The 24,950-nt window shown below is 31.7% G+C and overlaps 1 protein-coding gene across 2 annotated transcripts in view; it reads right to left on the reverse strand.

The window, feature by feature from the left end:
- Positions 1-24,950, reverse strand: part of c11.1 (maestro heat like repeat family protein c11.1) — a 133,831-nt gene that overhangs the window by 89,847 nt on the left and 19,034 nt on the right. For both annotated transcript variants that reach the window (XM_075355579.1, XM_075355578.1), the window contains exons 4-7: positions 15,836-16,025; positions 11,629-11,792; positions 4,828-5,058; positions 2,514-2,592 (exon numbers count right to left, since the gene is read on the reverse strand). In XM_075355579.1, the coding sequence (XP_075211694.1) occupies positions 2,514-2,592; positions 4,828-5,058; positions 11,629-11,792; positions 15,836-16,025 (664 nt within the window). The remainder of the gene's footprint in view (positions 1-2,513; positions 2,593-4,827; positions 5,059-11,628; positions 11,793-15,835; positions 16,026-24,950) is intronic.

A 24,950-nucleotide genomic window follows, 5' to 3' on the forward strand; every position in this document is an offset into this window, starting at 1 on the left:
TTTTTTCAGTACCCATCACGCAAAGACTTATGAAAACCTTATCTCTCTGTAACAATTCCATTGAGTGGACTTAAAAATTTAAGAATAATTTTCACAAGTTAAGTAATTGTGAAGAAGTCTTTATCACAAGTGGCATATTCAATTTTTTTTCAACAAGTGTACTCACAATGGAATGTTGCTCTTATCCTTCACATTAATTTAGTCTTTACATGAATTTCCTGTATCATTCTCTCACAGAGCCACATACTCATTAGTTTACTACCACAAACTACGCATAGCCACTGGCATACATTATCTGCAGATGTTCCTTCTGCTTCCGAAAAAATTAATGATGTACCTCATAACTGGCAAGATTGTAACAATCATTTTCATACTTCTCCAGAAGCAAAGTGGCAACTGACTGACGTATATGTCAGCAGTACATATGACAGATAGCTACTATGACAGATATCTACTGTGCATGCAATATAAAAACCAGTTTGTTCATAATGCCAACCAGATATTAAATTAATATATAATTTATAAATAGCCTATGTATGAGTATGCAAATATACAAGGGTAAGTCAATTATTATCCGCAATGTAGTTATAAATTTTATTGCAATACAAATAGGAAACTTACATGTACATCATTTTTCAACATAGTCCCCTTGCATTTCAACGCACTTGATCCATCGTTGTGCAAGCTTACTGATGCCCTCATAAAAGAAGGTTTTCGGTTAAGATGTGAGCCAGGAATGCACCGCTTCTTTCACTGAGGTAAATCGACGGCCCCTTAATGCCTCTTTGAGTAGACCAAACAAGTGGTAGTCAGAAGGGAGAAGATCAGGACTATACGGAGGATGAGCCAGTAATTCAAAGTTGAGTTTCTGGAGCATTTCAGCAGTGTGGGCAGCAGTATGTGGACAGGCATTGTCGTGCAACAACACAACACCTTTCGACAGCAGTCCTCGGCGTTTGCTTCGAATTCCAGGCTTCGGCTTGGCAGTAAGCATCTCATTGTAATGCACACTGTTTATTTCCGTGCCTCTTTCTTCATAATGTTCCAGTACTGGGCCTTTTGAGTCCCAAAAAATCATAAGCATCAGTTTTCCTGCGAATGATTGGGTCTTGAACTTTTTTTTTACACAGGGCAAATTTGGATATTTCCATTCCATACTCTGCCGTTTACTCTCCAGCTTGTAATGATGGATCCATGTTTTGTCACCAGTGATGATTCTGTCTAAGGTGTCTCGTTCGTTACTGTAGTGATCCAAATGTTTTTGGCACTTGTCCAAGTGCGTTTGTTTATGCGACTGTGTGAGTTGTTTTGGGACCCATCTTGCCTAGACTTTATGAAACCCAAGTCTGTTGTGGATGATTTCGTAGGCAGAACCGTGACTAATTTGCAGACAATGTGCCACTTCATCAATGGTTACTCGTCTGTCTAAGAAAACCATGTCACGTGCACACTCAATGTTTTCCTCATTTGTAGTGGTAAACGGTTGTCTGGCTCGTTTGTCGTGCGTAAAACTTGTGCGACCATTTTTTAATTTTTCAATCCATTTGTAGACACTCCGTTGTGGCAATACACTGTACCCATACTGTACCGAAAGTTTTCAATGAATTTCGGCCCCTGATATACCTTCCGACTATAAAGAATGGATCACTGAACGTTGCTCTTCTTTGGTGCAAACAGAAAGCGGAGCAGCCATGATTAACGGCAGGGCAGCGATATGGAACTAACCTAGCAGCATCAAACCTCAGAGACATAACAACAATTAAACTACGCATGCGTCATCTACGCAACACGACAGTACTACCAACATAAACAAAAATATAACTAAATTGCGGATAATAATTGACTTACTCTCATATATATGCCTACTCCATAAAATCTAATGATGAGTATGACTTTTTAAATTTTACTGGTTGAATACTAATGTTACAACTGATACTATTTGTACAACATTTTTGACAAAAAATTTTTCAACTTCATATCTTAGGATCTATTTAAAATTTACTAAAAATAGGCCTTACAATGTATTGTTTCTCCTAACAATATGTTCAATTTATCAATAAATATGGTGAAGAAAATCATGTTATTGGTGATATTACCTATCAAGTGACATATGTAAACAATCCAATGGTAGTTTTTATGTTACAATCTTCTTAAACTTTAACTGCTAAACGTGGAAATAGTATAAAGTGAATACAAAATGTTATTATTAAATGCTGAATCAGCTGATGAGTATGCAAGTAGTAAATTACAATAATTCATTAGAAAGTGATGAAACTTTTCATGAAACACAGGCTTCACATATCTGAAGATGGAACCAGCTGAAAATAATCAAAATTTTATTGAAAAAGTGGTATGCCTCTAAAATAGAAAAATTGCCAATTTAACTGAAAATTAGCCATGAATCCTTTAACTTAGTATGTGCATTCGTCTCATTTAACACGACTATTTGTTTACTACAGTAAAGTACAGCAATAAAAACAGTAATAAATTAATAGATATGTTTTAGAACTCACCTAATCTATCATAACAGCGTAAAACTTCACTATGATTCTTGACAGTCTGAGGGTTTTTATAATCAGGAATAACAACAACCTATAAAAGAAATGATTGATATGAATAGCAATATTAACTAATTAGAAACTGTAAAAATTTTACATTATACACGCTGTAAGTGTAGAATATGTTAAATAATAATTAATTCTTTGCTGTACTGAGAAATTGGGAGCATGGTTTTAAAATTTCTTAATTTTATTAAAACAAAATTTCTATAAATAATATAGTCTATGAAAACAAATGATTTTAATTAAAATAAAAAACAACATTCTTTAAAGTTATATCAATATATTTACAACTAGTCTAATCCTTTCACTGTTCATTAATTTCTGGCTCTATCCTTCCATGACTGGAAGCAAAAAAATAGAACACTCACTCGTTCTGTTGAAACCAACAGGAGTTCTTTTTGTTCTGCCTCATGTTTTCCAATGTTTGAAGTTGCTTTAGAACTTTGATGTAAATGTTTAGAATAATTACATAGATCAGAGGAATCATTCTGGATTATACTGCTGATATAAAAGAAAGTGATCAACATTATTAGCAAGAACTTCAAATTGCTTTTAACATGGACCCTCTTGAAGTTTAATGAGCAAAGATTTTCTACAGTGTACATTTTTGCTTATGTTTCTACATTATGTACAGTAAACCTATCACAGAAGTAAAAATGAAGTTTGAGTTATTTTGGACTTTTCAACATATTTAACACATCGTTACTTTTTCTACTCAGAAGCACAACCATGAATTTGGTGACAGTCACATGGTAGGAATATGCTATAAAAACTAATCAGGCAAAATAGTTCAAAAATGAAACAAGTATAAAAAATAACTCTCCTGTAGACCTCAAGGAGTGTCTCTTAAAGTTTGATTATGTCTCAAGTAACCAACAACACTTTATCAATAGTAGATGTTTAATCTAGCTCCTAACCATTCACAATGATAACCCAATTATACCCACCACTTGACGCTATAATTAAATTTCAATAGATACAACCAAAGTATTACCCAAAAATGGTGTTTAAATATTACATGAGCTCCAAATAAAAAAAGGCTGCAAGTGTTGTTTTCATATTTCATACTACAGAAAACCTTATTCAGGGAGCATAACTCCAAGCAATGATAAAAAATATGCATTCATCACAGATATAAGCATGAAGCTTGTTCTTGACACAAACATTAATAAAAAATATAAGCATCGCTAGTCACTAAAACACCCAATCACAATAAAGGTAATGTGCAGTGCTAGGATGTATCATTAGTTATCTTAACAATATGACTTCTAAATGGCATCTCAAATGGAACTTTTAGGTGGCGCATCTTCCAACCTTCTCCTTAACATTACCCTATTATTAGGAGTTTTACTAACAAAATCACTGTTATAAAAACAATTTTTTTTTTAACTGTGATCAATTCTCATTAAAGCGAATTTTACTTTATTTTTTAATTTTTAAAATAATTACATTACTACACAGAGCCGTGGGACAATACTGATAAAATAAGTTAAATTATAGTGACAGACCTATTACCTTTTTTTATACTGTAAATATTATACTACTAGTGTCCAGTTCCTTCAACTGTACTGGTATCAAGTGAGTACTGAATGTGTATAAGCACAATCAGTGATGTTAAATAAAAAGCTTTTTATTGCAACTTTACAATAATTTAGACTTGTTAATTTACATTGAATTTATTTTATTTTCAGATTTACAAACTTTTTTTAAATTTATATTATATTGCTTCAAACCAGGAATATGTTACCCTAATTACAATTCAACAATTTGTCTAATCCAGACTCAGGTAGTCTGTCCATACGACGCAGTATCATTAAGTAAACTAAAGGATACTGAAACAAGGAAACAAAGCTGAATACAAGTATTTTTTTTTTTTATTTGGGCTTGAAATCAGGTCCTGCAACATTACCGAAGAGCTATCATAAACTGACTGAAAACAGCATTAACCACTAAGCCGCTAATGTTTTTTTGTCAGTTGTAATACCACATTGAATAAGATTATTGTATTAAGATTTCCATTTAACAAATAGTGCTCAAAAAGAAGAGATTTCCTTTGAAAGAATCAAATAAAGCTTTGACCAATAAATATTAAAATTTTTTTTTTATTATAAAGATCAATTAAGTAATGCCATCTAAAAAAATCTTCAGTTTAGCAGAGAGAAACAAATATTATGAACTAAATTATCAAGTCTCAGAAAACAATTCAAACAAACAGTATAAAAATAACATTATCTCTAAATAATATTATCACTATCAGATTCATTACCATTGATCCTAAACAAGTGAGAAGTGAGTCAAGCTGTGATTCCAGTGCAGAAGGTGGAGCAACAGATAAAACAGTAGCAAGACACTGTGTAATTGAGTACGGTGTAACCACATTGTTTCTTCGATACAATCCTAATAATAAATTAATAAGTCGACTAGTCTGTTCACTGCGCTTGTCTTCATTTAGTACAGCAAACATTGGACCCAATGAGATCACACAATTCTCTACTATCTAAAACATTAGATTCACATAATTAAATACAACAATAACCAGAAGTATCAATATTTTCCTAAGTAATACAGCAATGAAAGAAGTTATTTTTTTGTATTTCTTTGATTCCATATAATCAATATATAGATTAATTTCTTAAAATTATTACACAGAACATAAGATCTGATTCTTATAATCAGCTTTCAACATGCTCTCAGGGACTCATTAAAAATTTCAAATCAAATTTTTCCACAACTAATGTCCTGTAAGTTTTGGTTTCATCTTTTAATAAATGATTTTTAACAAATTTTCAATATAATATTTAAATTTAAAGAAGTTAATAAAACAATAAAAAATCAGATTAAAATTACTAAATTTTCAAGGGTTCAATACCTTTTTACTTAAGGAATAAATAAATATTAAAGGTATATGTTAATAACGTTAGTGCTTGTATATTACAAGGGTAAATCAAATATAAATGGAATTTTATTTAAAAAAAATATATTTATTGAAAAATGAAAGGCAAATATATATTATTTTTCTACATAGTTTTCTGCTTTAGATATATACTTTTCCCAGCAAGAAGGAAGTTTTTTTATCAAAGCATCGTAGAATGAAGCTGGTTGCATCAGAAGCCAATTGCGCACAAATCCCTCCAAGCCATCACCATCTTCAAATTGTTGCTCTCCTAGAGCTTCTTTGTGGCCCAAACAAAAGAAAATCGCAGGGTGATAGATCCGGGTTGTAGGGAGGATGATCAACTTGAGTCCAGAGCATTCTTCTAGTTTTGAGACAATTAGAGCTGCAGTACAGGGCCTGGTGTTGTGGAGGAGGATATGCTCCAACTGTATAGTTTACTTAAGAGGATGAGTAAAAGACACTAAAAAGAACCTGCAATTATTGTTTTTGTGGTTTTATGTAAACACTCCAGATTGCTAATTTTTCTTTTAACAAATGTATCTAGAATATCTATGAAATTAAGCATACAGAATAATATCCATCATTGCAACTGGCAATCAGACCTGTAAAGGGAATTCAAAAAGTTTCTCAGCCTGACAAACAGTTTTTACTTTATTTTTCAATGTATTCAACTTGCAGTTCAGTAAATTTAACAACTTTTCAACTTTTTAATATTTCATAATATGAATTGTCCAACTCTCCAAAACAAGCAGTTGAAGTAAAACCTTTCATTTGTAGAGAATCTTCGATCAGTGAACCATTTCTTCAGCGAATAGGTGGAAGCATTCGAATAAATCCAGCAAATATGGCATAGATGGAAGCATTCAAAGTGTAGGTCATGGAGTTTTACAGCAATAACCTGAGAAACATGTGTACGGATGCATTATCAAGAAGAAAGAACACTTTCTTTTTCACCAGATTTGGAAGTTAAGCCTGCATAGCACACATCTTTCAGTTACTAAAGTAGTGAAGTATGATACTCACTGGTGATGGTCCTGCCTTATTGCAGGTAATGAGCACCATATCATGAGAATCCCCAAAACTCGTAGTTGTGCATTAACCTACAGGTAGAATTCTAATCACTTTTTTTGGCACACTTTCGCTTTCATCTGCTTCAACTAACTGTTTGCTCTCTGGTATATGTAATGGTGAATCCATGTTTTACCTACTTTTATAAAACATCAAAGAAATTCTGTGGAATCAACCTTTCATAAATCTAAACATCCTTGAGAACTATACAGTTGAATGTGTTTTTGGTTGACTGTTAAAGGCAGCACCATCAAGTATAAGGCTTTTTCATTCCCACAACACCATGTAAAATGTAGTGGACACAGTTTATCAAGATATTTGCAATGTCAGCAAAATCGGTACCTTTAGTCAACGATCATTGTGAATTTTTATGATGATTTCATCAGTTATAACAGCTTTTGGGCATCCCAAGAATTTATCATCTTGAATGGATGTATCATGTTTAGATTCAGCACCCCACTTCTTTACTGCAGAAAACAAAGGGGAAGAATCCTTTGAAGTAGGATCTAACTCTTTTTGTACGACTGTCATGGTTAAACTCTTTAATACAAAGTATTTTGTAACAGTTCAAAATTCAATTTTATCTACTTTTCAGAAAATGTTTTAACTTATTCCCTTTACGTAATTGCCACCAACAAGCAACTAAACGCATGCGTCTGAAACTTCACAGCATGCTACCTAATGAATCTAACTTGACAAATAACACAATCTCTTTGTCATACTTGTGCCACCTTTGTCAGGCCAAGAATTTTTCAAATGTTCTGGTGTATTTCACAAGCCAAGTCAGTTCTTAAGCTTTTAGAAAACTCTGTTTGAGAATAGTGATAAGGAAATGGAAATTATGCAAGAAGACAATAATGATGGAGACTTTGAAATAAAATCCAATGAGCCAGATCTTATATTACAAGGTCATCTAAATGATTTGTTTTAGGCTTTAAATTTATTAAAAAATAAAGCTCAACTTTTATAATGAAGATTTGCAAAGTTGGAAGAATTTACTTAATGAAAATAAAAAATGTACATTCCTCCTAGAGGAATGTAGTAAGAATTATGAATAACAAAGATTTTTTTTATGGACATGGTGATAAATATATATTACATTAGGACAAGCTCATAAATCTAAGGAATGGTGTCGTTTTAGATTCATAAATGTACATTTTCAAGCAGTTGTGCTTTATAACAAACATCCCTCTATAAAAGTTGGTAATGGTATTAGTATGAAACAAATATATAAATTATGCTATGAAAATAGTCACTGAAAACATAAATTATAAACTATATGTGGTTATATTTGAGGAGACTTAAAAGAAACAACTCTTTTTTAGGGATGAAGTAAGATAAACTACTGTTTTATTTGTGAGTTAGACACCCATCTGTTCAATCAAAATTATCATCAAACACTGGAAGAAATAAGAAAACTAAACTCCAGATGAAAAAGGTTTGCCATGAATCCTTGTTTAAATTGAAAAATAATTTTGTAAAATCAATTAAATACAGTCACTCTTTTCTATACACAAGGCAAAAATTTCCAAATACAAGTGAAAAAAAATTCAAAGAACGACTACTCATTAGTGTAAAGAAAAAAGGTAACTGGCCAAAGATGACATGTGTAACTTTATTTTGGGTGGTGTAGACTTAGAACTTACAAAAAGAAATTTTCAGAGTGAGAATAAATTTTAAAAAATTATCAAAATGTTATTGGTGAAAATTTTAATCATACAGTATAATGGGATATAATGTGTTAATAAAAATTTATTTTCTGTGTACAAATCTGGATTTCTTTGTTAAACTTTGGGGCAGTAAGTAATGAACGCAATGAATATTTCTTTCAAAGTATTTCAGAAATAGAAAACAACTACAAAGATAAATGGAATACTAATATTTTAACAGACTGGATGCTAGGCATTAATTCAAAATGTATCCAAGGCTAACTGCAAACAAAGAGCATCAACTAGGAAATTTTAATCTACGACACCATTTATCACTTTTAATACGAGGTCTGTAAATAAAGTAATGAGACTAGTTTTTTTTTGGCAGCCAAAGTGGCACCATTGTAAAGTTACTAATAACTTTACAATGTAATATGAACAGCTTATATTAACAACTAATTTATATTAGATATTAATATTTTTAGTCTATTGTTACTACATGAGACGTAAATTGATTTTCTAAAACATATTATAACTGGTGTTGAATCTTGGATATCTGAGTACAACCCATAAACAAAATGCCAGAGCAAGAAGTGGCATACTTCAAAAACTCACCATGTCCCAAAAAAGTAAAAATGAGCAAATCAAAAATGAAAACCATGCAATTTGTTTCTTCAATAGTAATGGCATTGTCCATATGGAGTTTTTGCCTACAGGACAGACTGTAAATCAATATGTTTACAGAGAAATTCTTGAAAGACTGCAGAAAGGAGTTGCTTGCATGAGGCCAGCCATCAGACAACTGGATGCTGCATCATGACAATCCACCTTGTCACACTGCACTGTCAATTAATGAGTTTTTGGCAAAGAAAAACATTTTTGTTGTTCCTCAACCACCTGACTTGAGTTCCTGTGACCTTTTCCTGTTCCCGACTTTGAAAAAACACCACGAAGGACACCATTCTGGAGCAGTAGAAAACGTAAAAAGAAATTAAATGACCATCTGAAGGATATTCTGGTTTCTGAGTTCCAACACTGCTATGAAGAGTGGGAAAACCGTTTGAAGCATTGCGTGGCTTCCCAAGGGAACTATTTCGAACGTGATACAGTCCATGTATAATTGGATTATAAATAAAAAGTTTTTCTGCACAGTCTCATTACTTTATTTACAGACCTCGTACATGTTTAATGTTTGATTTTATTTTTTAGTTATGGGTAGCAGAAAAATTCTAATTATAGAATTGTAATCTACACAAAAGAAAGTAAAGAAAAAACTGAATTTTATTTAAAATTTCCCAAAAACTTCTTTTATGTCATATATGAGGATTATATATACTTGTAATATTTCTTAATGCACATTTTTAAATGTTATCAATGTTAACTGTCATCTTAATTCTTTTACAAATGTTCAGGGAATGCAACAATTTTCATTTGCTCAAACTTTATTCGGTTTTGTTATATGAAGCTCATTCAAATATAAACTGGAATTTTGCCATGCATTCTGAAGAAGAGCAAAACAATGCTTCACAGCATGATGACTGATGAAGAGCTGAGGAATGTGGTAGGACACTGCTGCTGGTGCTTAGGTGATTGTGTGGAGGAGACCAATTGACCAGCCATACCCATATGTCACGCGTCCACATCAGTAGCAGAATGTCTGAGCAGGAGTTACCATAGTCCAATTAATTACAATCCAATTTCTTGCCAACAAATGTGTCAAATTCTTGGAAATTTTTACTTGACTACAGGCACAGTTGGAAGGTGCTACCCTGTTAAAAACTCGTGTTTGATTGGGCTAAAGAATTTTGAAAAGGTTGTGATACAGTGGAGAACAAAAGTCACGAACATCATCCGCAGACCAGCATCAATGATGACAACATTCATTTCATGTTGTTCCTGATCTTGTGGAAGGCGACCGCCGCATAAACAACACAGAAATTGCATTGAGGTAGGCTTAAGGGTTGGGAGTGTGCATATAATGTTGTTAGACATTCTTGGATACAGCAAAGTGTCAGCAAGATGGGTTGAACGTCATTGAGGGACAGAGAATTATCTGGAAATACATCTGTCAGCGGCTTCTGCATCACTTTGAGGAAGAAGGAAAGGCATTTTTGGACTGTATTGTGACCTATGATAAAAAGGGGGTACACCACTGAACCCTTGAAAGCAAGAAAACAAGTATGGAGTGGTGGAAAAGTGGTGAGGGGGCACTGATCAAGGCCAAGAAATGCTTGTCAGCTAGAGTTCTGGTAACAGTGTTTTGGAACTCAAAAGGTATGCTTTTGATTGATTTCCTGCATGAACAAAGGATGATAAATGTGGCTTATTACTGTCAGCTGTTGGGTTACGTCAGAGCTGCTTATCACAACAAATGATACCAGCAACTGATTTGCAACATTGTCCTACTCAACCAACGACAATGCACAGCAACATACAACAGATTAAACTTGCAATCAACTGGCTAAAATTCATTTAGAAATTTTTTTTTTGTACACCTCTTGAACACCCACTGTACAGTCAAGACTTGTCATTGTATGATTTCCACGTGTTTGATTTGCTGTAAGAAGCTTTAAAAGGGGAAAGACAATGCGGTAGTTGAGCATTATGTACGCAGTAGATTGCTGGAGCAGCCATCTTGTTTTTCTGATGAGGAGATCAAGAAGCTTCTATCTGTTGGAGAAAATGTACTTAAGGAACTATTTAGTTTGAAGGGACCTATGCAGAAAAAAATGATAATTTATTTTTAATTCTAATATTAATTAAGCTAGTAAACAAATTTTAGTTTATATTTGAATGACCCTTGTAATGCTATGCACCGTATAGGCAAATATGCTGAAGAGTATAAACAGCTAGGTGAACTTGAATTTGTGAATGTAACATTTTTGGATTTTCTTTAGTTTTTTTGTGGTAAAGGTACATCTTTACACATTTCAAAGTCCTCCTAGTGTTTAATTAGATTTTGGCTGAGGTATTCCAAAGATAAGCATGAGAAGGTTGAATAAAAAAAAATTCTGTAATGAGCACTGAAAAATACTGCTTATAAAATGTAAAAATGAAGAGCAAATAATTACATTAATATCTAACACAAGTACAGCAAAGCATTTGCGTGCTACCTACGGCATCTTGTTGCTATCCCCTTCACTGCATTATTAGCAATGCCAGCATTACTTTAAACAATCCAACTAGAACTACTGTACATCTGTGTTATGTTTTTTAAACTCTGATGAGTAATAACAAAAAAAAAAGAAATGTGTAGCTGGTACATATTACACAACAATCTCCTTGTAAATGATATGGAGGGGTAGTCAACAAGGTAATAAAAAATCTAAAACCCACAATCTAAAATCTTCTGAAAAAATAATTTCATTTTTAGTATAAACACCTTTCTATAAAACAAATTAAGGCAAATAATCTGGCAATTAAATAATCTAAATCAAATGAAAAGAAGATCTACCTTTCCTTCCCTTGCCTGTATCCAGCTAGTACTCATAGTCTCAAATGCAATGAACATATCACTTGCAACTGCTTCTCTAGAAAATTTAAAGCTGTCTCCATCAGTTTCTTCATTGTGTGATGAAGAAAGATATTCTAAGATTGCTTCACAAAACCTTCCCAAGGCTGAAAATTGCAAGTTCCAAATCATGAGAGGCACTTTAGTGAATAACTTTCAGAAAAATAGCAATTATCAAATATCACCTTTTTATCCTATTACAAGTACATTAAAAATATTATATGATAAACAGGAGTGTCTTGCAAACAATTAAAAATGTAGAATAAGAGCAAAAAAATCCAAAAACTGAATTAAGGTACACCCAGCTTCAGCTCCAACTGTTCCCTTTCATTCAGATAATTAATTGGAACACGATTATTTCACTAAGTAAACTCCAGAAGTATTCAATACATCTTAGATCCAATCCCCACTTTATTAATTTTCTGATCAGTAAATTCCTATTACTCCTATCAAACACCTCAAACAGATCCAACAAGCACTAAACAATATTTCCACCATCCTCTAAATTATCAATTTTTGTTTTTAAGAACCTAATAAACACTGACTTTATGCACTTCTGTAACTTACATTAGCGCTAGAAGTTAACAGAACATCATTCTCTTGAAAATTGTAAATTACTCTATTAAAAACCATTCTTTCCAAAATCTTGAAACTTATACAAAGTACTCAGGAAGATCTACAATTACTTTAATTTAATTCAGTACCTTTCCAAATACAGGAATAACCGCCAATTTTAATTTATTTGGGACTGTCATTTAAATTTAAAAAAAACATGCATTTCATTGACTAATGGGGCTATTATTAATTCTAAGCAATACTAAATTAGTAATTTCATCAAAACTTGATGAATCACTCTTTAGTCCATAATCTATCTTTTTAAATTCTTTGTAATTTGTTAAAATGAAATTAATAACAGTATCATACTTAACACATAACTTTTATCCAAAAAAATATTATTTCTACATCAATAATCTTTTGTTATGTTAATAAAATTATAATTGAATATTTTTTTGCTTTTATGTTTCACTCCCAGTAAAAAATTGAATGTCTTGTCTTTAATTTTAGCCAAAATTTTAAGACAAACTAAATCAAAACACTATCAACCTTTTAAAGAAACTTTAATATTTTCATTAACATTTTTAAAATCATAAATATCTGATTGCCAATGATTTTATAAAAGTCTTAGTTATTTTAATGTTTAATTATAAAAGACTCTTCCTCTTTGGTTTTATAATATAATCAACCTTGTACATCACTGATTATGCCAATGATCCCCTCATGAACAGAAACACACTAATCAATTATTAAACAACAATAACAAATATAAACTGGATTTTTTTTTAACAACTAATTTATTAATCATTCACACATCATTTTGCTACATAGTTTCCATTTATATCTACATACTTTTTCCAGTGGACTGACAGTTTTCTGATTCTACTTTCATAAAATGTATTAGAGCCAATTGTGTACAAATTCTTCTACTTCTTTATACAAACACTGTTCCCAAAAATGTTTTCTTTAATGTTTCAAAAATGGATCAAATGTTTAGTTATTTGGTGACAGATTGGTGCTGTAAGAAACACAATCAACAATAGCCTAGTAGAGTTCCTGATATTTTTCTTGGGTTATGATGATAGTATGAAGTGCAGCATTGTCATGAAGAAGCAACTCCTGTAGATTGGGGTACGTTTTTACAACCAATAAGTTGCTTTAATCTTGTTCAACAGTTCAAAGTGGTACATTGCATTAATTGTTCTTTGATTATGGAGGATGTTGACAAATACAACTCCTCTGTAATCCCTAAAAACACTGGTAAAAAAACCTTATCCACACAGAACCTTATTTTTTGCTTTTAATGGAGGAGTTCTGAATACAATTCCACACTCAATCTATTTCAGGGGAGTTATGGTGAACCCATGTTTCATCAGAGGTAAGAATGTGCTTTAAAGATACATCCTTTTTTTCTTCACACAGAGTAAAGAGTCTGTCAAATTTCACCTTATTCAGTCATCTCTTAGCACTCAAATGCAAGGAACTCCTTATGCAATAATTTTTCAAAACTGAACCTCATTTTTGAATACCAAATTGCAACATTGTGTGGCTTATCCCAACTTTTATATTAATTTCACACAAACATTTTTTTGAGGTGTTATGGTGATTTTTGACTGATATACAAGAATCAAATTTTGAATGTCATTACAACCACCAGAGAATGATCTATGCCAGTGTTCTTGATAAAGTATCATAATCAACCTGTGCAGTAAACTTTTGAAAATTCACAAAGTGAATTTTCAAAATTTCACAAAGTAAACTTTGTTTTTCATTTGTTTTCATACACTTACAAGTTCAATTGCTACAAAAAGATTCAGGTTGATCTTTGATTGACCCTTGTACCACCTGTGCAATACCTTACTGGATGTACAGATTGTTACAGCAATCTGTAATTTCAACTTAATCCTTGAAATTTTAACCTTATTAGTTACAAACATAATTACCCATAAAAAGTAATTTTTCATTGATTTTAATTAAATAAAGCTCATCCACCTTTCAATCTACATCTAATAAAACTGACTGCTGATTATAATTTAAACATACAGCACAATATTTTTATATCCTTTAGAAGTTACCTTAATATAATACATATATCTCATTAAAACAATTTTTTACTTAAATAACAATTTTTTTAATCAGCCTGATAAAAATGTTTTGACAACTTACTTAGCTTGGTAGAGTTGCTTCTATTTAAATATATATTTAAGTAGAGCATTTAAATTTCCTGCCCAAGATCTTTATAAATATTTAATTCAACAATTCAGATTAACAAAAATATATTATTTTCTTTAAATATACAATATCTATCTATATTTATTGGCTGGATCTTCATACTTAAAGTACAGTACATTCCTACTAATTATACCTCATCTAAAACTACTTTAATATTTAAAAATGCTAATTATAACACACTAATTCTTTCATACCTTGCATGGTACAACAGGTGACAATAATCATTTGTTAATAATATTTATACATATTGTTATAAAAGCTATTTGTTCCAATTTCCTTTGCAGTCTGTTTGATTTAAAGTTTGCTATATCCTTATTCAAGGGAAGCATCTCATCTTTGTTCTTTTTGTTGCCTTTATATATAAATAACTTGAAATAGATAAATAAAAATTTTATTATTATTAAAATAATTTTATTATTTTATTTAATTACCAGCAGTGAGCTGATGCAGATTTTTCAAAATTTTTTAACAGAAAAAGCCCAGGGGCTTTTTATATATAATGATCTGTCCCTTCTATCAAATCCTTAATGTTGTCATAATGTTTCTGTTATTTTAATGTTGATCGGATACTTTTCCATATCAATATAATCTCCTGTAGATATGTGGTTTTAATCTGTAATTCATTCACTTTCCCCAGTTACTCCTATAAATAATCATTCATTATTTTATTCAGAAACAATTTATTCTTTTGAATAGTTCATCACTACAAAACCACAAGACATCATCGCTGATTAATAACTCATACTTTTTTTGCTGTCATTAACAAATATTTTACAAAATAAATCTTTATACTTCTAATTACATCATTATCCTGTCTTATATGCCTTTACACAATGCAGACTTTGTATTATCAGTTTATTATCCCCTTTTTAAAACAATTTTAATTATCTCAAAAAAGTGATTTTTTTTCTAATATTCACAAATGAATATTAGAAGTTTATCAAGAGAACAATCATGACAGTTATTTTTGATTTTTGGAGAGCTGCAGATTCGTAGATAAATAAAAAAGGCGATTAAGAAGTAGAAGAAAATATTTAAAAACCAAAAAAATTGCTTTTTTAAAATTAATTCATACATAAATTACAAAGTTATTTAAAGTCAGACCAATAATATACATTCAGATAACAAGAATAGCAAATTAAAATAATAAAAATTTTACTTCATTCAGTAATGAATGAAATTAATTTTAGGCTATCTTTTAACTTCTCTACCAAGCTGGTATGGAACTTGTTATCCTTAATGTTATACCATTTTTTAAAGCGACTGGTACATAATGTTTTAAGAGAACAAAATCCAAAATTCTAATTTTAATTTGAAGTATAAATACAGTAATATAAAAATAAATATAATAAGTAAAACTGACCAAAAGCAAAAACTTGACGAATACTTTCAAATTTAATAGCAGGAAATAAAGGAAGTAACAAATTTAATAAACCTTTAATGTACGGTACAAATACAGAGACATTCACATTTGCAATATTTGCTAAACTATGCAAAAGTGTATAGTGTGGAACAACCTTATTTTCAAACTTCCTCATCAGATTCTCCATCACCTTAAATTTAAAAAAAATTGAATTAATAAATTATTGGGTGTCATGTAATCAATCACTAACATAAACATTTGCATTAATAAAGCATAAGATTTATTGAAGATATAATGCAACATTTATTTATTTATCAATGATTTAAATGCATGTGTTTTTATAATATTTAGAGATATCTTCTTTAACTAATTGTATTATGACACAATGATTAAGTCAGAGAAGTTTTTGAGAAACAAATGAGCTAGTGTGGTGTACGCAATGCTATTTATAAAACAGTTATATTTATTATTTTCATAATGACAAGGAAATAGTGTGAAAAAAAAAACAACTGACTTATCGCTAAACAAGCCTATTGTAGCATTAGTCAAGTATCTAATATAAAATAACAGTATTTAAATAGTATCAACTGTAAATATAATTTCATCTAAATTGACTTTAAAAGAATTAATTAATTGAGGACTAACTACCATTTTCTGGAAATTGGTTTCATAAGTTCACAACTTATAGAATAAAAAAAAAAACAAAAAAAAAACGTATTCACTCCTTAATGACACACCTTTAACTTTCATATAATGAATGACATTGAGTCCGGATTCTTGGGCACAGGCAAGGAAAAACAAAATACAACTGCAATTTTAGTTAGCTGTCTTATATGTTCCAAATTACTTACCACCATTATCTTACACCACCAAATGTAACTACAAATAAATAAGATGCAGTTTATGTAAACAAACATATTCTACTATGAGTTCTTTTATTTTTATCTTTCACACAGGTTTTCTCACTTGTACTAAATGTCACATGGTAATGAATTGCTTACAGATTATGAAACTGACACAGATTAGGTAGTAATAATAATCTCAGTGTAAGTGATTCTGCTGAGAGTACGTTTAGAGTAACATTAATAGGAATAATTTAATATTAATTTATTTATTAATAAATATTAAATATTTATTTAATTAATTAACATTAATATGAATAGTTCAGGCAAAGTGGTTTATGCAAAGGAAGTAAGTGTTTTAACAACAGACTGTAATTTTCATTACATTAATATGAATAGTAATGCAACTGTTTATAAAAATAATCAAACATAAAACAAATTTTTAAACCTACACATCAAGCATGTTATTTTCAAATGCTGAAAAAAAAAAAATTTAAAGCTAAAATAAAACCACCATAAAGATTTGTTAATTATACATTCTAATAGCCACAACCATAAATAAACAGAATAAATAATTTATTCAAACCGTAACAAAACGAAGAAGTAATAAACTGAAAGAAGAACTAAACTAAAAGAAGTAATAAACTGTTCCTGACATTATCAGGAACAGTTTATTATTTTTCTATTAATACAAAAAAAAAACTGAGGATCAAGGAAAGCAAAAAAAACTGTAATCAGAGCAATATTATAAAGCACAAATTAAAAATAAGGAGAATATATTCAATATTAATACATAAATAACTATTTAAAGAGATAATAGTTAATAACATTAACTACTAAATGTTTGAGCGAGTGTAAAATAAATACACTCAAACATTGTATACAAATAAAGTATCAACAAAAGTATACTTTGTATAAACAAAGTAAATTTACATTTCTTTAAAGTATACTTTGTATAAACAAAGTATACTTTAAAGAAATGTACACTTAAACATATGATATAAAAGTATACAAAACTCACTCTTACCAATTTAGTATTTAATAACTGATCAACAGAGAAATATTCTTTCCATAAATGAATATCTTTTAAATAATTAATTTTCTTTATTAACTTGGAAATTTATTAAAACAGAAACTATTACAAATGAGAGTATTATGCTGTGAAAAGCAAAAAAATAATTCTATTGTCTGGTTTGAAATAAGTGAGTATTGTTTGTTAGGAATAAATTATTTTTTTAACAAATGTTGCATTTTCAAGAGTATCAATTCACAAAATAAGAATTTATAATTTACTAATAATTGGTCTACATGAATTACATTTACCAGCATCAAAGATCTTTACATCAGAATCATATTTGTATTATAAAAAAGAAACACAGACAGGACGTAATGGAATCTCAAGGAGCTCTACAAAGGCAGACCTGGGAAGAGAGTGATGAAAAGTGTTACACAGTTTGGAACAGGCTTTTTCGTCAGCTTCCAAATCCAAGTCACAATCCCCAAGAATCTCAACACTCACCCTAAAAAAAATATAAAGCATAACAAATGCCCATGCCTCCACAAATAATAAAAACAAATCTCCAAATGACTGTAAAATAACAGAAAGATTCTGAGACCTACCCGACCACACCATAAATAACACTCTCAAAAATCACTTAAACAACTAATCAGAGTTTTCAAAGCACAATAGACAATGAAAGATACCAAAACATCATACATAAATGGATCACCCAAAAGAGAACAAATGATAACTGACAGATGCTCATCAATCTCTGCAGAAACCACAACCTAATCTCAAAATCCACATATTTCAAGAGAAAATCTCAAGAACTCCAAACCTGGAAACACCCTGACTATACTATAGGAGAATGGCAATTAGATCATGTCTTCAATTTTTTTTCTGGGCACACAATGAGGTGTCATTATCAGCGTCCAGACACAAAAATTACCAAAGTAAATGATTAAAAATTAACAATTAAGATTTACCTTAAAAATTAAAATGATGTAAAATGCCTATGCAGAATGCTAAGTTTGAAATAATAACATGCCTTCATGGACAAACATCAACACAAAGAGATCTATAATGTAAAAGTCCTTTGAGTAGACACCGGTTCAGATCACTACGTAGTTAAAATTAAAATCTAGTAAAACAAAGAAAAGAAACCATCTGAACCCTAAAGAAAATAAAAAGACAACACCATAAAGATACACTGAATCAATAGAAGAATTAAAAAAATGCAGTCAGAGACTACCACAAAACTTTCAGAAAAACAACTCCAGAAGTATGAACCTCCAACTCTACTAATGGAGGATGAAAATCATAACCTGGCCCATAACAATAAAGACAATGTGGTAATCCTAGCTAAATATTTCAACAAACTCCTAAATTGTTAATATCCAACAGAACTCCTAAACTTTGACACCAGTACCCCAATAACAACACCACCACGAAACATCAACCCTTCCCCACAATAAATAAATCTACCAAGCACTGGGTGAGATAACAAATTACAAAGTGGCCGGAGAAGATCAGACCTTTGTAGATATCTGGAACATGCAAAACACAAGCAAAAATTGGTCTTCATCATCAGTTTGCCAACAAATGAATCAAACAACTACCAGTGGACAACTACTGGATGACAGCGTACTGGTAGTTCTTTGATCCCTTATCCATCCACTACACAAAACTGCGGACAAAACAGGCCCTAACAACTACAGAGGAATCTCACTCCTAGACACAACATACAAAATTCGTTTAAGTATCATCCTCAAAAGGATCGGTTTACAACTCGAGAAAGAACTAGGAGAATACGAGGTAGGTTTCAGAACCTGAAGGGCTGTCCAGACCAGATCATGAATCTCAAGCTAATAACGGATTACAACAGAAAAAAAATCTTATGTGGACACAACATGAATTCCTTGTATAACTATTAAATTACATATACACATTTAAAAAAAATGAGAAGTACATAAAATTTTATTTCATTAATAACTTATTGAATTCTAATTTATCGTAAAACCTTTTTTACAATCACAGGTTAATAATTACTAATAAATCAAACATGACCTTCATTTATACAATTAACAATACAATTGGTATAATTAACTGTTAATAATGAACTTTTAACAACATCATTTTTTGTATATGTTAATGATGAATTAAATAGGAGGATGAAGTGCATTGAACGAGTACTGCAATAAAACTTTACTCGACAAGAAAAGAAGACCAAGGAAAGAATAAAAAGATTACGAGAGGATGATGAATATAAAGAGAGAGAAAATTTAAAAACCATTATATAACATAATGTCGTATAATACTTCTGTTCTGCTATATGCTGCCCTGTCTGGGGTGCAGCAGTGAGAGTCAGAAGGAACCAGGTACGTTGGCAGAGCGTTCATTGACGCACATTGTTGGGAGTCATAGCAGGATATAGAACAATGTCATACAGTTTTGAGTGTGTGTTGGCCTCAGTTTTGCCAATCGATCTGCAGATTAGGGAGGGTGATGCTGCTAGGACTAAGAGATTAATTACTGATTTAGATACTTGGACGAAAAGAAAAACATGGGGAGACGAACTTCTTTACTACACAAATGCTTTCCGAGCACGGGACATTTGAACATTACCTCAACAGATTTGGTAGACGTGATTCTCCCTGTTGCATGTTTTGCAGCAGAGAGGACACAGTAGAGCACACCATATTTAATATGAAGAATGGCACTTATGGCGAATCCAAGCAGGTATTGAAAGATTAAGGCCTGAGAACCTGGTGTCTTTCATGCTGGCCTCAGAGGATAACTGGAGGGCTTTTGACGTGCTTTCAATAAAAGTGTTACACGCTAAGGACGCTGAGGGGAGACATCGTGGCTTTAGTGTAGGGAATAGTGGACAGTCCCATCCACGAAGGCCAGCATGCCCAGGTGTGCCGGTTCTGGTGAACGGGTGGGGACTCTGGGACTGGGGTAGGTAAAATACTAGGACTGGAAAATAAAAGACCGAGACCCAGCCACCGGATGGGGTTCTGGGAACGACATAGTCAGGCTTGGTTCCCTTCCCCGACGGTTACAGGTTGGCACAATTTAAGACCAAGGCCCAGTCCCTGGGGGGAGAACAACATAGTCGGGCCAGGTTACCCCCTCCTGGGGATTGTAGGCAGACAAAGGGAGAAAAGATCCAACCAGGAGGCCAACTGCCAGTGGGTGGGGAGTCCCTTTCAGAGTTTAAGGATGCTTCTCTGGGCCAAGTTTTACTTAACTGTATGACCGGCTCAGGGGAGTAGGCTTCAAGATCAATCGGCTTCAAGCTGCCGAATAGAAGTGTACGTGCAACTGCAGTGTTCAGTTAATAATGCTTAAACAGATTATAATTTATACATTACAATTACCATTATTCATATAAGTCATTTTTATGCAATAAAAATAAAACCGTATTTCATAAATTCAATTGAACTTTATTTGGGATTAGTTTATTCCGTAACATTTTTTGTGCCAAAAACCAGGAACAGAAGATTCATCTCGTTTTAGAAAATTCACATATCAGATCAAATATCACAACTGGAAATTCAGACACTCATCGTGTGATCATTTGTACCTTACATAAACGTATTCATTTTCTCTTCCATTCAATCACTTCATTTTATTCAGAATTTTATCCTTTTATAAATTTATGCTACACATTTCCATGCAACTTTTATTATATTCGTATATATATAACTTATGTAATTTTCAATTGAAGCGTATATACCATTGGAATTTAAAATATTCTACATCAAAGGAAGAGATAAATATTTTATTTTGATTAATGAAGTCATTAGCACTGTGAAGCCAAATGAAGATAATGTACACACTTACGCATGACATTTATATTTTCTTATCGCATTCGAACCTCAACCTAATACAGATAAGGAATAAAGCTGCATAATTATTCTCGTATCTGAATAATAAAGTAGATGAATCATAATTAATTATACTTATCTCATTAAATTAAAATGTAATCGAAATTATTTCTAATTTGGGTGCCTATTAAATTTATTCTAATAAAACTGTGTACATATTACACATGTTGTTAAATTCATATTTACGTGTATAAATAATATTATTATTTCATTTTAAGTTTTGTTTGTTTTTTGAATTACTAATTAAAATTACTAAATTAGACATATTGATTGCCCAAAGGGGTCGAATTAAGGGAAATCTAACAAGACTTCAAACATTTTTAAACAAATACTTAATAAACCCTACATCATTGGCTGAAATAAATTTACGATTAAACAAATCAAAGGAACTCTACTTGATCAATTTAACCTAATTCAAAACGAAATTGACGATCGCTATATTGAAGATGGACACGAGGCACAGATTACGGAGACCAAAAGGACAGACTTCGAAAATAAATTTTATAACGTTATTAGTCAAGCTGAAAACATAATCTCTTCCTCCATCTGCCAAAATACCAGTGCTAATAGCCTGACACTCACAGTAGAATCCCAAACAGCTACTCAACTAAGGCTTCCTCAAATGAGCATTCTGACCTTTTCTGCTTTGTATGAAGGTTGGTCACCATTCAAGGAAATGTTTTCTGTTACTATTGACAAAAACAGTGGAGTAGATAATGTACATAACTGTATTGCCTGCATCAGTCATTGAAGGGTGGTGATGCGGCTAAAATCATTGATGTAGTTGATTTGACATCTCAAAATTACACGGATGCTTGGAAACTGCTGGAAAACAGATACCCAAAACGAAAGGGTCATAGTTGATTGACACATAAAGGCAATTTTTAATCAACCAAAATATCGAAAAGGATTCCAGCGCTTCACTTAGACATCTTCTTGATGATACAACAGCGCATTTGAAAGCACTATCCATTTTAAAAAACCAGTAGAAAGTTGGGATACTTTATAATACATTTATTGGATTATTGGATTAACTGAATTATTATTTATTGGATTACAACACTAATAAGGAATGGCAATTAAAAGCAGAACCAAATAAGGTTCCAACATACAAGGAATTCTCTGATTTTCTACATAAGAGATGTCATATGCTATAAGTAGTGGCTAGTAGCAGCAAGAGACCTGTCCAGAGCCCGTCTTTCACCATTGCAAAATCATCATCAAATCACTTTCTAAAATCAAATCTGAACAAAAATCATAATTTTCCCAAACCAAGCAACAAATATACTTATCACTGAGAAACAATCACATTCCACTAATATTAAATGTGTAATATGCAGATTAGAACACAAGATATTCAATTGTCCCACCTTCATTAAAATGAGCACAGGTGAAAGAAAGTTAAGCAACTAAACTTCTGCATCAATTGTCTTTGTCCTGGACACTTGAAAGGGTATTACAAGGTACTAGGCATGTGCAAAACTTGTGGTCAAACTCACAATTCTCTGTTGAATTCATCAGCTTCAGATTCACAAAAAATGTCTGGTAATATGGAAGTAGTAAACTCTAAACCACACTCTTCAAGTGAACCTGTAGGACATTTATCTCATACAATGACAAGTGAAAATAGACAAGTGTTACTTCCCACAGCTGTTGTACAAATTGCTGATAAATCGGCAATTACAATTCATGTTGTGTGCTTCTGGACACAGGTTCTTCGATTCATACCATGACTGAATTTCTTTGTCAACAACTCAAAGTTCCAAAATTTAAGAGTGGGATTCCAATCAGTGGCACTGGTTCAGTAAACGCAAATGCAAGTCATTGTGTCACAACAGTGATGAAATCTCGCTACTCAAATTTTAAGGCTCAACTGGATTTCCATATTCTACCAAAAATTACACAATCATTACCAATAAACATCTCAGATTGGAACCTGCTAGAAAAATATTTTTCCAGCAGATCCTTTGTTCTATGAATCTCAACGAATTGATATGTTAATTGGAGCAAAAATATTTTATGACTTATTGTGTGTAGGGCAGTTTCACTTGAAACACAGTTCTCAAGTACTTCAGAAAACGACTGACTCTTGGTTGGGTGATCTCTGGTGCTACCCCCAAGTCTACCAAAAAATAATACAAATGCCCAATGTTGTATTACTACTATTGAAAACATTGACAAACAATTATAATCATTTTAGGAAATTTAGAAAAAACCATTACAAAGATAAAGAAACATTCTTTACAGGTGAAGATGCCTTATGTAAAGAACACTACTCCAACACTGTGCTGATAAATCAAGGACGTTTTGTCGTAACTTTACCTGTAAAATCTAACATTAGTGATCTGGAAAGTTCGAGTGAAAGAGCACTCAGATGATTTTATCAGCTTGAAAAAAGATTGCAGAAGAATCAAACACTCAAGGATCAATACGTAAACTTTATGGGAGAATACATAAGACTTGGCCATATGAAAAACAATTACCAAAAATACAATTACAAATCCTTCATATTTTATACAACAAGAAAATTTTGCATGGTATTTGATGCATCCTGCAAAACTCATACAAACATATCATTCGACTGTATAAGCATTGGTCCAGTAGTACAAGACGATTTAATTTCTCATGTGACGAGATTCAAAAAGCACAGAATCATTATGACTGTAGACATAGAAAAAATGTGTCGCCAGATATTAGTGGAGCCGCAAGACAAATTTGCAGCTTATCTTTTGGAGAAGTGATCCATGTCTCCCATTACACATAAATTAATTACCCTTACATACGGAATAGCCTTAGATCCATATTTGGCAATGAAATCATTACAATTACGTGCTACAGAATATCACCAGCCTTATTTTGAAGGAGCATCTGCAGCATTATCTGATTTTTATGCTGATGATATCATGACTGAAGCAGAGTATCTTGAAGAAGTTATCAAGATACAAACTCAATTAAGCAGATATTTAAAAATGGATGCTTTCCGCTGAGAAAATGGCATTCTAACAATTATCAACTATTACAGAATCTCTCCAGTGAAGAAATAGAAACTGAAAAGGTTTACAATGTCAATCAGGATGACACAGTAAAAACTTTAGAACTACATTGGAACCCACAGTGTGATATGTTTCATTTTGTCGTGCACCTTGAGGACAGAAGCTGTCAACATTCTCAAAAAAGTTAATACTTTCACAAATGTCCAAAATTTTTTATCCACTTGGATTAATTGGCCCTGTAGTTTTAATTGCAAAAATTCTCTAATAGGATCTATGGCAGCTCACATTAAATTGGGATGAAAGTGTAACACTTCATATACAAAACAAGTGGCATACTGTAAGAAATTCATTTACAACAGTCAACAATTTAACAATACCTAGATATAT

The sequence above is a fragment of the Lycorma delicatula genome, chromosome 2, assembly GCF_047948215.1.
Source record: "Lycorma delicatula isolate Av1 chromosome 2, ASM4794821v1, whole genome shotgun sequence".
Lineage (NCBI taxonomy): Eukaryota > Metazoa > Arthropoda > Insecta > Hemiptera > Fulgoridae > Lycorma > Lycorma delicatula.